At 35.9% G+C, this 15,593-nt stretch overlaps 1 protein-coding gene across 1 annotated transcript in view; it reads right to left on the reverse strand.

The window, feature by feature from the left end:
* Positions 1-22: 22 nt before the first annotated feature.
* The window catches only part of LOC137400774 (ubiquitin carboxyl-terminal hydrolase 25-like), a 46,899-nt gene continuing 31,328 nt past the window's right edge, over positions 23-15,593 (reverse strand). Inside the window, exons 11-21 of the mRNA XM_068087113.1 lie at positions 14,945-15,040; positions 14,087-14,194; positions 13,778-13,961; positions 12,318-12,582; positions 7,808-7,996; positions 6,049-6,200; positions 5,702-5,892; positions 4,873-5,037; positions 2,057-2,210; positions 1,139-1,334; positions 23-498 (exon numbers count right to left, since the gene is read on the reverse strand). Coding sequence (XP_067943214.1) covers positions 350-498; positions 1,139-1,334; positions 2,057-2,210; positions 4,873-5,037; positions 5,702-5,892; positions 6,049-6,200; positions 7,808-7,996; positions 12,318-12,582; positions 13,778-13,961; positions 14,087-14,194; positions 14,945-15,040 — 1,849 coding nt within the window. The 3' untranslated portion in view covers positions 23-349. The remainder of the gene's footprint in view (positions 499-1,138; positions 1,335-2,056; positions 2,211-4,872; positions 5,038-5,701; positions 5,893-6,048; positions 6,201-7,807; positions 7,997-12,317; positions 12,583-13,777; positions 13,962-14,086; positions 14,195-14,944; positions 15,041-15,593) is intronic.

A 15,593-nucleotide genomic window follows, 5' to 3' on the forward strand; every position in this document is an offset into this window, starting at 1 on the left:
ACATATGGATAATTGTGGCAAAGCCACAGTGCTTGCAATGTTCCACGGAAATCTATTTTTTATTGATATTGTTACGAACCTAGCAAATAGATAAAATATATTTTTGTTAAATAAACATATCGGTTGTATTAAGCGAGAAATACACTATATACAACATAAATACCAGTTGGTACTCATACAGCTCCGGAAAAACAGCTTCCTCTTGCCGTTGGCTGTAGGTAATGGAAATTAAAATAACACAACTGAACAGGTCAAATGTAGCTTTGAAAATTGTAGCACCAGTCAAGTGGAAGCTGAACAGAAGCTAGATAGTCTCGTCTGATACACAACATTTAAACAGTTAAATGCATTATTTCAAGAGCTCATATTTTTTCATTGCCTGCTTGCACCTACTCCTCAGATCAAGTGGTGGCTGCCATTCTTCTACAGTTGGAGCAGGACTAATTGCTGCTTCAAACAGTTGTCCAATGAAGTCCTTAAGACATTCCATGCGACGGTCTGTAACCACAGATCAGGGAGATAAACATAGCTCAGAGTATCATAACTATTTACGATTGTGGGTTGCCTCACAAAGAGCAGTGTTCAATACAATCACGCCATTTTAGCAAAGATATATCCATGATCTAATTTCACGCAATGCGTAAGGGAGAATAAAATTAGCTTTTGAACTAATATTATATTGTATAAATGACTAGTAACAAGCAAATGCGTTTACAATGATTTAGTTGCTCAAAGTTGTCTATGGATCCTTTTTTTCAGAAGAACAGTAGTCGACGCATCTGCCAACTTGCGTTCAACCCGCTTTTACAAGATTACAAAGTTAGATGTATCAGGTATTGTATGGCATATACCATACCTGATACGTATGATTCCTACGGTATACGCAGCTAATGCAGCTCAAATACTTTCATAATAAACAGCCATGAGGATGTTAACCTTTTACCTCAACCATTCATGTCATCTCAATGTGTTGGTGTCTATAGAAATATGGTTTGTAAAAGCAAAACACTGTCAAAGAAAAGCGTACATGATGAGCTGCAGTGCATACAATCTACCTAGCCAGTTACCGTTGATCTAATGATCTATAGAAGTAGTCCTTGGTTATATTTTAGGAAGGTTGGAGAATAGACCAGCTTACCTTCCATATTATCTTCTATAAGCAGCTTTACCCATTGGTCTTTTACACAGCCGACCAAATCAGCAGAGTCCTGAGATGAGCCATTTTCTGTTTGCATTGTATCTAATATTGGCAGCACGTGTGTCAGCATCACTTTTAAGGGTGTTGCATAATCTTCTTCATTTTCAAACTGGTTGAGGGCCATCTCATTAAATCTCTTCAATGAAAGGTATCAGAATGTAATCTTAGTTATAACTCTATCTAAAAGGCTTGATAGACATGTAAATATAAGTTAGAAATGTATAAAAGCAATATAAAATAGTTTTGATGAATCTGTACCTTTTATTCCACTTTCCAAGCACTTGGGGATCTTTATGCATTCTCTTGTATGAAACATGAAGTTGTGCAAAAAGGGAAAGCCTGATGTTTTTAATACTACAAGCTCATGGTGCAACTATATGGAACTGCTACAAGTTCTCTGTATATAAAATGTTGATAAGTAGTGCAACTGAAAACTGCTTATATTCTTAGAATCAACTGCAACACTGTTGTGACAGCCACCAGATTTTTTTATGAAATTTTTTAAGCAAGTCGGAAAAGCAAATTTGGGAAATCATTAGATTAGTCTAGATACATGTATTTCATTTGTAAATTATTGCCTTTACTCTCCTAAATATTTGCATTTTCATAAATCTTTAAAGAAAAACATTAGTAAGAGAAGAGCTATGAAAAGAAGCACGAAAAGATGAGTTTTATAAAAGAGTAAGAACTATGTACTGCTGAATGGTGTTTTTAATGTTGCTTTTTCTAGTATTTTATTAATGAAATTAAACAAAATTACTTACAGGTACATCAGCAAATTATTCACTGCTCATTTTCATCACAATTTGTATTGATGTAGGTATGTATAAGGGTAGAGTATAATAGATGTACACTTACCTGTATACACAAGTGCCTTACTTTCAACAAGAGATTCTCGTTTAAATATTTCATAGCAGAATTACATGTCTGTTGATTAGTTTTGGTAGCTGAGTTGATAAGAAGTACATTTCTAGTGTATGCTTCGTGAAGGTATGGTAGAGCATCTTCATACCTATGCAAAATTAGACCACACCATTAGCGTTATATATATATACATATATATATATATATATGTATATATACATGTACGTGTTCAAAACAATGAAACCTTATGACTCCAACTTGTTTGGTCACCAACCTACATAGGTAGACAATTTCCATTTTACAGTTGATATTTATAATTACTGACAGCAATATTTATAATTACTGACAGCTATCAAGACATCAACTAAAACATTAAATATCAAATGCATAAATTATCGACCAAGTAGACGAGAACTACAGAAGAATCTATCAAACAGAAATCATACATATATATATATTTATGTATATATATATATATATATGTACATACATATAAGTTAGTAGAGGAGGTAGTTGGTAGAGTACATTATCTTGTGTACTTCAGCTACTGTCAGTTTCTTGCTTACGCAATCATCAGGCTGTAGATCTCAACAAGATCTACAGCCTGATGATCTTACATGTAAATATGTAGATCTCGTTGAGATCTACATATTTACATGTAATTTAAGACAATGTCAGTTACTGTCAGTTTCTTGCTCTTTTGTCAGTTAAAATCTACAGCCTGATGATTGCACAACGCAATCATCAGGCTGCAGATATCAACTGTAGATTAGTTGAGATCTACAGCCTGATGATTGCACAACGCAATCATCAGGCTGCAGATATCAACTGTAGATTAGTTGAGATCTACAGCCTGATGAATGCGTAAGCAAAAAACTGAAAGTAGCTGACAAAGATAAGTACACTATCTAATTTTCTACCAATTTATACTGCTCCATTCTATGTTAAGTATAGAATGGTGGTTTTAGTTCTAGATGTATGATAAATTATATATATATACTGTATATTAATATATACCGTATATTAATATATACTGTATATTAATATATACCGTATATTAATATATACTGTATATTAATATATACCGTATATTAATATATACCGTATATATATACCATATATATATACCGTATATATATACATACCATATATAGATCTCGCTGAGAGCAATGATCAGCGAGATCTATATATGTTATGGTATATACAATTTCATGCTCTCAGCAAGCATGAAACTTAGTAATAAAGTTTTTATCTAAAGTAATAGTCCGTTTTATTGATTTTATATATATTATATATACATATTATATATGCATACTATATATATTATATATGCATACTATATATATTATATATGCATACTATATATACATATATTTCTCAAAGTATGTGTGTGGATACGTGTGTGGATACGTGTGTGGATACGTGTGTGGATATGTGTGTGGATATGTGTGTGGTTACGTGTGTGGTTATGTGTGTCCCTCCAGCTATAGATCTTAAAATCTTGATATTAAAATTCTGTCTTCTGATGGATTTGAACTCATGACGAATGCATCGACAATGTTCTTATCCAGATTTATCTGTTCATATCAAATTAAGCTTGATAAATTCTTTACAAAAAGAGAGGAACCATCTGAGATGAAGAGATTTACCGAATAGATTTGCTAGAGAGATACCCCCTCCAGTCGAGTTACCCTAAATTGTTTTGGAGGAGGATTTTCCTTCTAAGATGTGAAGTAAATGTGTTATTGCTATTTATATTTTCCTTTTCCTACGATTTTTTATGTAACTGGTCTGTTGCATTTTTTTGCTGTTTCATTATAAATTTCTGCAATTTTTGTCATTGCATCTTAACCTTTAATGTTTTTGATGTTTTAAGAGCAAAACATACGTAATGTTTACTTTTGTTTTTTTCTCATCATCATAAATAGAAAACCTTTTATTAAAATTAAACACAATCTATATCTACCCGTTTTTATTTATACTATGCAGTATACAGTAGTTTATGGTGTAAAATGTAAAATACTTTACCATAGTTATCTTCTAGCCGTGGAATGGATTAAAATTTACTAACATTCATTCAAATGGGAAAAATTGTTTCGGATCTCGCACAACTCGGTTTTCGAGCTGAGGTTCCACTGTACGTTATTAAAAGATATACGTCGCTGAAAGTTATGAAATTTTTAATTTACAGTGATTTGAAAACCTTTACAATTGTTTTATATATTTTTAATTTACTTGTCCCTCACAAAACTTTTTTCCTATGATATGAAGTTTAAAAGTTACAGTTATTTGACTAAGTTTGAAAAGCTTTACAGTTGTTTTTATTTTCTCTTTCAATTTATTTCAACTACACAAAACACTTCTCTCATGATATGTAGTTTGAAAGGTAGAATGGCAAATGTTGTTATATGTTAAATACAAATCAATTTTCTGTCCAGATAATTTTTTGTTACCTGGGCAACGCCGGGTAGCACAGCTAGTATTATATATATAATATGCGTTACTAGAACATAGATTAATATCACTTTATTGCTAGTAGTTTTGAAAATGCAAAAAGACTCCTATACTGAACAGATAAAATGATAAAAAATGACGGCTCTACTATAACATTTTACAAGCTAAAGGATAAAAGTATAAGACATTATTTCCCAAGTAACTGTAGAGCTCAACACATATTTTCTTACACTACTATTGAGAACAGATCAACTCGTAGAGTCTGAATGTTTAAGCATATCTCTATTTTCTTTAGCACAGACATTGCACCTACATGTAATTCTCATCATGGTATTTTGACCATAATAAAAACCTACCTTTCAGACAGGAATAGAGTCAAGCCCTCAACAAAGAGAGAAAGAACAACTCTAAAAGCATTGTACTCCCGATGCCAGTCTCCATAATTTGACTGAAAACCCTTTTCATTGTCCTCCCAGTACTTCTGAGCTGTTCGTCCAGCTTCATTTTGTACATATGCCCAACTGGATAAATGAAATGGTCTGGCAGAACCATATTTCACACAGAACACGAATACAAAAATAAAATGGGGAGGCGTGTTTTGCATAATAAAAGACATTGTATAGGTGACAGAGTGGATGCAACCAGTATGCTGATGTCTTATTGTGATAAGACTATAGTTCTTAACTGTAATCAGCTAATTCCCGACAGTGAGAACCATATAACTTTTCTTCTTTGCATGTACGTACAATGCAATAAAATCTTATGACTTAACTAGTTTGGGTACAAACCTATATGAGTAGACAATTTCCATTTTACAATTGATGTTCTTAATTATTGACAAAAATGCAGCTATTAAGGCATTAACTAAAACATGAAATGTCAAATGCATAAATTATCGGCCAAGTAGATGAGAAATCATTATTATCACCATTAGTGAAACCACAAAGAACATCTGCACATGTATTGAATGTCTCGATACCATCAAGGACATATAACGATAGTGTTAAATATGAGAAAATCAGGTGAATTGTTAAACTTTATAAACCCTAGACTGTACCCATGGCTTCAAGATCGCATTTCACCTGTAAGCCATAGAAGATTTCCTATAAAGGTATATAAAGCTTGTAATTAACATCTTTTCTACTTGGTGAGTTTTTACAATGGTAGCAGCAGAAAGGTTTTTACCCGTCAATATCAGACATCTGCTTCAATCGAGAGATCTGGTCAGCTATCAGAGCTTTCACTGCATTTGGGTTAACAGAGGAGCCATAGACCATGAGGAGGTATACAATGAAATGAGCTCTCGTATCCAGCGCATCACGACACTTCTGGTCTTCACTAAATGATCGGCATCGCCCATAGCAATGTTCCACAAGCTAACATAAACATGTAGACTATAGTATATTGCCTTACCAGGAAAATTGGTGAGAGAAGATAGAATACTTCCAATGGATGTTCGAAACACGCACACACATACACATCATTTATCGCTACCAAAACAAAAAGTGTTAAAATATCTTTCAAGTACTTACCATTTCGGTTTTATATCTCCATGAGATGGCTGATTCAGGGTCCCTTAGCAATTCCAAAAGCTTCTTCCTTGTCATTGAGTAGATCGAATGAGCATGGCTATTGGCAAGGTCATTAACGTCTGTCTTTATGCAAGGCTGTAGTTGCGGCCCTCCTGCATATTATAAAATGCATAGAAAACACAGGCTAGCATGCTTTACCACCAGGTTGCAAGTCTAATGAAGAGGCACAATTGGACAAACTAATTATTAAGGCCACTTGTAACATCAGGCAAAAACAAACTTCTGAGCCGCACTTGCCCTAACCTATGCGTTGACTCATGAGAGTTGACTCATGAGCGTTGACTCATGAGAGTTGACTCATGAGCGTTGACTCATGAGCGTCAACTGCTAAAACAAGGAAGTAACTATTCTTGCCCAGCATAGGTGTTAATACTTGGGCTGCTGAAATAGCCTTTGCGCACTCACTTACTTCTACCCAATGGTTGCTGCATGTCTCTGAAGAATTTAGAGCTGAACACAAACCTATCTCAATTCAAAAATAAAAAGCTCACCAATAGCACATGTAATTTTATCAAAATACATTATATGATGAGATTGTAAAAAAATCTGAGTAAGCTGGAACATCATCCCAACTGTTTTTGGCGAAATAATTAAAGATTGCATAACTATTTTTCACTTATGCTTATCATTTTCTTGAAGTCTCATAAACTTATTTGAATACCCTTTAATATGGAGGACATGCCCCTCTAATACGGAGGACATACCCCTCTAATATGGAAGACATGCCTTTACCAATTCACCACTGCTTGGATTCAATAGCAATAGACAATAGCTATAGACAATAGCTCAATAGCTATAGACAGTCTATAGCCAATAGACAATAGCTATTCTCTAGTCTTGAAACGATAGAAAATATTACTTATGATTGAAAAAATCATTCAGCCAGTTTTCATGGTGAACATTTAAATCTTATATATTGGAATAAAATGAACCTCGGCAACTCATATCAAATCCGCCGACCTTTTTAGCAACAGCCTTTGCTTCGGGCATAAACTCATATATTTATTTCTGAAATTTTTTTTCATACTACTTACTGATTCAGAAATGCATTTTTTAGAGAACTGTGGTGGTTCTACCATCAATACTAGTGAACTGTGGTGGTTATACCATCAATACTAGTGAATTGTGGTGGTTCTACCATCAATACTAGTGAACTGTGGTGGTTATACCATCAATACTAGTGAATTGTGGTGGTTCTACCATCAATACTAGTGAACTGTGGTGGTTATACCATCAATACCAGTGAATTGTGGTGGTTCTACCATCAACACTAGTGAATTGTGGTGGTTATACCATCAACAATGGTGTTGCAGTGTTTTTTTAATTTTATGATTACCAAATAAATTTTTTAAACAGATTACTGGAGCACCATTTGTTTTAGATGGAAATAAATGAAGTTCAACTACTGTTGATAAACATACAAAACGGCTGCAGCAATATTATTAAGCTTTTAGCACCTGCGGTTTCGTACAATATTCACTAAGGTATAGTTGTGCCTATTCTAGGCACTATAGCAGCAGAACTGTCCAACAGTTCAACTTTGACGACATAGAGTGGGTTGAGCAGCCTAAGTGTCAATATCTACGAATTTTAAATCTCGGCACATTTCCTACCAATATTTTATTGCAAGAGGCATAATTTCAACTTGTCCAAATGCATCTTTTAGGACTATACTCAATGTGCGGATAAAGATGCCTACTTGGCTCAATGTCCATAGGAGGCATAATATCAGCAGACGAGTATGTATCACGAGTGGTGAAGATGGCTGACTTTCCGAGGTCCCACTGAGTTAACTCCTTCTGCAATGCTTCATTGTCATTGTCTACGTAATATTTGAGAGCTGCTGGCAAACTTAGTAAGGCATCCTCCTTGCTTGGAAAGTCCTGCCCTAAAATAACATTGCTAAATCTTCTCACACCGCTATCTGTATTGGTTCCTGCTGTGGCCAAAAGTTTTTAAAAAGTGATTGAGGAGACAACTATTAAAACATTGAACTGCGAATGAATCGCAACCCCAGGATCATTGCCACAGCGCTCTAGCCTACCACTTCGTTTAATGCATAAAACTAAAGCCAAGGATGGCCTCTAAAATGTTCAAACCTTTTTCATGCAACCGGCCAGTAACCTTCTCTTAGAAATAAATTTACTGTCCAACAGAGTAGAATGCCTGAGATGAATAAAAGAACACGTTGATTGACACAATGAGAGAAACTTGATCAGGTTTCTAAAAGCACATAGAGAAAAACAAAACTACAAGTAAGTGGTAACTAAAATGAGCGGAGAAGAAATCTTACAAGTATAGTATTGAGTGGGAACATCCTTACATTAATACTTCCTGTGAGGGGGAGATAAACCAACGGTGACACACGAACCATCTGGTTTCATTAAAACTTTGTTTCCTAAATATCTCTGCCCATCCTCACAGCAAATTGGCAGCAGATTGTCAACGCAGATGCTGAAAGCGTTGCTATAACAGGTAATGAGCACAACCACCTCAGATCTTCCCACAGCACTCAAGCGTCTGCCTTTAACATACCTCCAGTGCTTCCACATCATACTTTCTATTTGAGTGCAGGTTTCTTTCATACATGTAAATACCCAACGGCCCAGCAATCGAGTAACATCATCCACAACACATTCATTCATCAAGCTTCAAGAAAATGCACTTGTATTTTCATAGGCTTCATGTATATAATAATATTTTAAGAAACAAAGTAGATATAAAGGGAAACAATCGAGAAGAAGCAGTCAATGAATGTGAACCAAAGACCAGAGGACAGAGAAATCTAGTAGAGAATGAACTTAGACAACCATTTAACACGTTTGAGCGGTGATGTAATTTCTGATATATTTCTAATAATGATATAGAAGTCTTCTTTTCTATGTATTACAATTTTACAAGATAAACATATCTCATCCTGAATAATAATGATAATCGAGTGTTGACAAATGAAAAAGGGAATAGCAACAGACAGGTTAACAGCGACACATCTCTTAAAGCCTGATATGGTGTCAGCATGAAGTCAGTGTGCAGACATCAAAGGTTGAATCTGAGTTACAATTGAACAAAACACAACAATTACCCGATATCAACCTTTCGGCTAGCATTTTAAAAAACTACAGGTAACCAAAGATTTAGCCGTGGCTTCTGATGGCAGAAGAGAAATGAGAGCCACGAGACTTTGGTGGTATGGCAGCAAAGGTGATATGGTAAAAGAGGAGGCAATGGAATGAGAGAGAGGTGCGAGGTCACACATGCAAATGGAGACCAGCGGTCAAACTGCTTGAATTAACAAAATATTCAAACATTGTCTCTGTCATTTGATCTTCCCTTACACAATAGACTAATTTAAACAATGCACACACTGGTAAAACTATGCTGCCACATGTGGCTGAGTTTTGCTCATCTATTGTGATTACATTAACAAGTAATTGCTGCCATTTATATATCTCTGGGCATATAAAAATATTGCTTCTTCATTGAGTAAAGCTTTTGTTCTCCAAGTGTGATGGAAGGCGGAGAGTTATGACATTTTTGCTTCCTGAGTGAAATGATACCTTCAAATACAATAGCTAATAACACATAATATCTCCATCCTGAAGGTAATTACGGTCTAGCGCTGTGTTTTTATTCATCGGTAATTACCCTGTTATCAAGTGTGACTAGTGCTGCCAGAGCGCCGTCGATTTGCCACACACCTTGTTTCTAGCGTCCAGTATAACATACAAGCAGTACAGACACTCAGCAATGTCGTTACTGCTCTATAAATGAGTGCAATGAACACACGTGGTTTGTAATAGAAAATCAGAGCTGCTCATTAGAGAGATTAACTAACGGATATGTTGACATGACATACTGCTGATTCTTCCATTCATACGATGCTACAGGACAAATTGCTGCAATCAGTGCAAAACTGAAAAAAGAAACCTATCGCAAGCTAAACACAAAAGTATGCTCTGAAATTTATTTTTGTTGCAAATAAGAGCATTCAGACTAATCTTAAATCTACGTTATATTACAGCATATCTTATTCCAACAAATAATATTTGTTTTGGAAATAATATCTTATTTCCAAATATTTCCATCTTCTAACTCTGCCTATGCTAAATGTTTATTTTACTTCAATTAAAGGTTTCAAGGTCTTTCATGGTTTGTGTCATCATTTTTTACATGACAATTACAGGTTTCCAACTCATTTCAACTTATGTGATATAAACAAATCGCATACAACATTTAACAATTATTTTTAAAATATCATTGCTAGCTGCTTTAATAACTTTCCACCTAATATCACTTGTCTTAGTAGGGAAAGGTATTTCACACGCTATACGTCAAACCACCTAATATCACTTGTCTTAGTAGGGAAAGGTATTTCACACGCTATACGTCAAACCACCTAATATCACTTGTCTTAGTAGGGAAAGGTATTTCACACGCTATACGTCAAACCACCTAATATCACTTGTCTTAGTAGGGAAAGGTATTTCACACGCTATACGTCAAACCACCTAATATCACTTGTCTTAGTAGGGAAAGGTATTTCACACGCTATACGTCAAACCACCTAATATCACTTGTCTTAGTAGGGAAAGGTATTTCACACGCTATACGTCACACGCTATATGTCAAACCACTTATTTGATTTTAGTGGTTAACTGTTGCTTTAATGTTGTCGTTAATTGTTGTTTTATTATTGTGGTATAGCATAGTTTAGAAAATATTTGTTTGAAATGAAATTATTGCCAATGAAGTAATATATTTAATTAACATCTGATTTGTGCTGAGCAGAACAAAGCCTCAGCAGCAGTAATCTTATGCGACCAACAGTAACGATCTACAACTTATGCGACCAACAGTAGCGATCTACAACTCATGCGACCAACAGTGGCGATCTACAACTCATGCGACCAACAGTAGCGATCTACAACTCATATGACCAACAGTAGCGATATACAACTTATGCGACCAACAGTAGCGATCTACAACTCATGCGACCGACAGTAGCGATATACAACTCATGCGACCAACAGTAGCGATCTACAACTCATGCGACCAACAGTAGTGATATACAACTCATGCGACCAACAGTAGCGATCTACAACTCATGCGACCAACAGTAGCGATCTACAACTCATGCGGCCAACAGTAGCGATCTACAACTCATGCGACCAACAGTAGTGATATACAACTCATGCGACCAACAGTAGCGATCTACAACTCATGCGACCAACAGTAGCGATCTACAACTCATGCGGCCAACAGTAGCGATCTACATAAGACTAAAAATAACAAGAGCCTCACAGATAAACAAAAAGATGATGAAATTTTTACAGCGTAAAAAGAAACAGAAATGATGTGTAGGCGCCTCGATAGGCATTGATGACACATTAAGTTACTCCGTCGCTGCCTATTCAAACTCCCACAAGGCCTTGGAGAATTAGGATAATCAGCTGCAGATGGAGGACAAAACAATGCTTATATGTCTGTCACGCTCTGTACTCCCGGTATGCATTTTCATACGCACACGAATTGGCCTTCTACCTGCGTCTATAGAAATACTCCCTTGAAGCTAAGAATGCTGAGTGACAGCGGAAGATGAAACGAGCTGACCTTGATGACACTTATGGCTGACTATCACCTAATCTAATACACACGATTACCAAATTCAGAAATGAGAGAACACGCAGAAGGTAGAACAAAAATAATAGAAGGTGAGAAATGTTAGAACATTAGCTGATGGGATTTTAGCAGTCGAATCTGAAAATGCTTTTAAAATAATTGAAACGCATTCCAGTTATTTGTAGCAATGAGTTATAACGTAGAATTTGTTTAACTGCACAGGGAATTACATAGGCGGAAGGATATGATGAAGTAGCAAATGACATATTCATTTCCTGTTAGCACCTTATTACCAATAAGAAGAAATATGCATAAGTAGAATAGTCAGGCCTCAACATTAATAAGAGAGAAATGGTTGGTAAAAATAAAAAACATGGTCTGCCAATTTGAATAGAGATGAGTGACTGCCACAAATCTTTATATAATCTTCTCACTTAGTAGGGCCTATGCGCCAAGTAGGGCCTCTGCGCCAAGTAGGGCCTCTGCGCCAAGTAGGGCATCTGCGCCAAGTAGGGCATCTGCGCCAAGTAGGGCCTCTGCACCATGAGCCAAAGTCTTGCACAAGTAAGGCAACAAGTGCAGCCACTCACCTGATGGTCGGCAAACTGAAGGGTTGTCAGCGTGTGCGGATTGTCTCCTACTTGTTGTAGCTCGAGTGTAGATGAGACAGTAAGCGCTGGCCTTCCCATACCCGCCCTCACTTTCCTTTATTACCTCCTCCCAGCTACTCTCTACTACACATACGTCATTGAACTTGATCCATAAGCCGCTCTCTCTGTTGTATATGTATGACCAATAGTGACCGGATAGAGCCTCCCCGTCATGCACGAGAACAGCGTGTAGGTTGTACTTGTGCTGAGAACAGAGAAGCAATTTGGCTAAAAGTGGATCAGCTTTTACATCAGATTTTTATATTAAATTCCTTACAATGGCAATATCTACGCTTTAATAAAAAAACTGCGGGAACAGACAACTTTAAGTTAATTAAGAGTAATTTCCTCCTGAATGATGTATAAGCACTTGGTTCACTTGCTCTTCAGAAAAAACGCTTTGTTAATAACAAAAACAAGTTCTTATTGCTATGGCTACGTGATTGACTAAACTAATAAAATAACTAACAAACTTGATGCCCTCAGCAATAGTTTTCGTCGCTTAATTTGCTCTTGCAAAATTTTTGTGTAGCCTAATATTCATCACAAAAACACATTTTATCACTTAAATAATTGTGGGTGCCTGTTATTCTACCTAGTTCTTCAGATATGCATTGCTAAGGTGCATAAATATATAGATATATAACATACTATATGTAATAAACTATATGTAATATGCTATATGTAATATACATTCTATAGTATATTATATATCTAAATCTCAAAGTTTGTGTCTATGTTTGTGTTTCGGTTTGATCAGCTATAGCTATTAAAATTTATGAATTAAATATCCGTTTCATGCGCGATTTAATCTCATCTGTATCATCTTAATCTCATCTGTATCATCTTAATCTTGTCTGTAAATTGGATGATTTATTGCTAGCCATGTGAAGGAACTTTTAGCTAGATCTCTTTTTGTATCACGCGCGAAAGGCTGATGATGTACCAGATACAGCGCTGAGCTGTGCTCTTACCATAATGAGATGCTAACCAATGATGTTATGATCATTGAATGATCAATGCAATAAGTGATTTTAAAATGATCCTTTTGTTAGTCCATTATAACTGCTAAAACAAATCAAATTCGAACTTGGAGGCACCTGTGACTAGCTGTCACTCTTTCATGGAGCGAACATATCCAACATCGGACCAGACCGATAGCCAATAAGAGCATCAAACATTGTAACCTGCTCCAGGAGCCAAAGAACCCCTTGTAATGCGCAGGCTTAGATTGTGGCCTATTAAACCAACTGTGCTTTCCATTATGCATATGGCTTGGATTGGTAGACGCTGAAATGCCTGGGAGCCGGGTAATTATGTAAGACTGCAGGCAGGCATAGAGTACACAAATTTGGGTACAATTAGACTCGGCAGCTAGCGCTGCCCCTGGCAGCTCCCACCTGTTTGAGATGCTCCTGATCGTAGGCCTGAGATATGTCATGCTTAAGATGGGCTATTTCACTTTCATACTGGGCTATTTCCGCCTTCACCTCCTCCTTCCATCTGCTGAGGCAGCCTTTGAGCGCCATGAGCTCCTCTCGGCTGACGTTCTTCGGTTGTGGTTCGGATGATGAGGGAGAAGAACTGATGAAGAAAGACAATCAAAGAATGCCCAACTTTGAAACTAATAAGCACATTTGAAAACAGCTGAAAATGTTAACACTGAAAAATGGCTATATAGTTAGCAACTGGGACCCTACATAAATTACCTTTGTTCTGCTGATTGCACATCGGGGCCGGAAGTGGTGAAGTCTAGGGTATAATTAAGAATATCATAGAGTGGGTATTTTTGCTCTCCTTGGCCGAAGTGCGTGTATCTACAATACAGTACATATACAGTACATATACAGTACATATACAGTACATATACAGTACATATACAGTACATATACAGTACATATACAGTACATATACAGTACATATACAGTACATATACAGTACATATACAGTACATATACAGTACATATACAGTACATATACAGTACATATACAGTACATATACAGTACATATACAGTACATATACAGTACATATACAGTACATATACAGTACATATACAGTACATATACAGTACATATACAGTACATATACAGTACATATACAGTACATATACAGTACATATACAGTACATACTGTCCCTATCTACAATCAGTAGAGCAATGATACACTAGCATATCTAAACAACTGTAGCCTAAAACCAGTGTAAAATACAATTAAACCATTGGAATGTAAAACCATTGGAATGTAAAACATTAAATTGACATCGAGTCTTAAACAGCACCAGATTATGAATGAATCCCGTTGGAAAAGAGTCAGCTGTTTTCCAGATAGCATTACAATGCAATGGCTAGAAATAGCTTCCACTAACGACTAGCCATCGCCTGGGGCACAGCCGAAATTTAGTAATGAGCAGATGTATCAGCTACACGTTGGCAAACCTTCTAGACAGACTTACCATAACGAAACACAGAAATATCCGGAAACACAAATGGGAATGCACGCTAAATATGTGTGTTTCACAAAGCAGACCATCGCGTGCAGCTAACTGCAGTTGAGCCCCGCACTTACTTATACAGCTTTGCTTCAGTAGATTCTAGAGTTGCCTTCTGCTGCCACAACCGACCCCTTTTATCTCTCACTTCCTCTTTGTTTTCTTCTAAATATCTTTATATAAAACAAAAACATGCTAATAAACAAGTACAAAAAACTACCTAATACAAAAAGGTTAATGCCACCTATACACGATATATCATTTATCAAACACATTAGCTAGCGGAGTCGGATCCAATGGAGGCGATGTACAAACAGAGCCAGCTATAAGTATGATATAGCGACAGAGTAATACAGCGATAAGAATAGATTTAAGGGTGATAAAAAAATAGAGCTACATATATAGAAATGGGGCTATATATAGAAATCGTGCTATATATAAAAATAGGGCTATATATAGAAATCATGCTATATATAGAAATAGAGCTATATATAGAAATAGGGCTATATATAGAAATCATGCTATATATAGAAATAGAGCTATATATAGAAATAGGGCTACATACAGATGTAATACGGTAATAAAACTACAGTCAAAAATAAGGAAACATAACCCAAAAAAAAAAAAAATACATCGTATTTTGTTTAAATTCATTCAAAGCGCATATCATACCATTAAATACTTCCAGTAACCACATATAACATTAAAACTAATGCCTTTTATCAA

This window comes from Watersipora subatra, chromosome 1, assembly GCF_963576615.1.
Source record: "Watersipora subatra chromosome 1, tzWatSuba1.1, whole genome shotgun sequence".
Taxonomy (NCBI): domain Eukaryota; kingdom Metazoa; phylum Bryozoa; class Gymnolaemata; order Cheilostomatida; family Watersiporidae; genus Watersipora; species Watersipora subatra.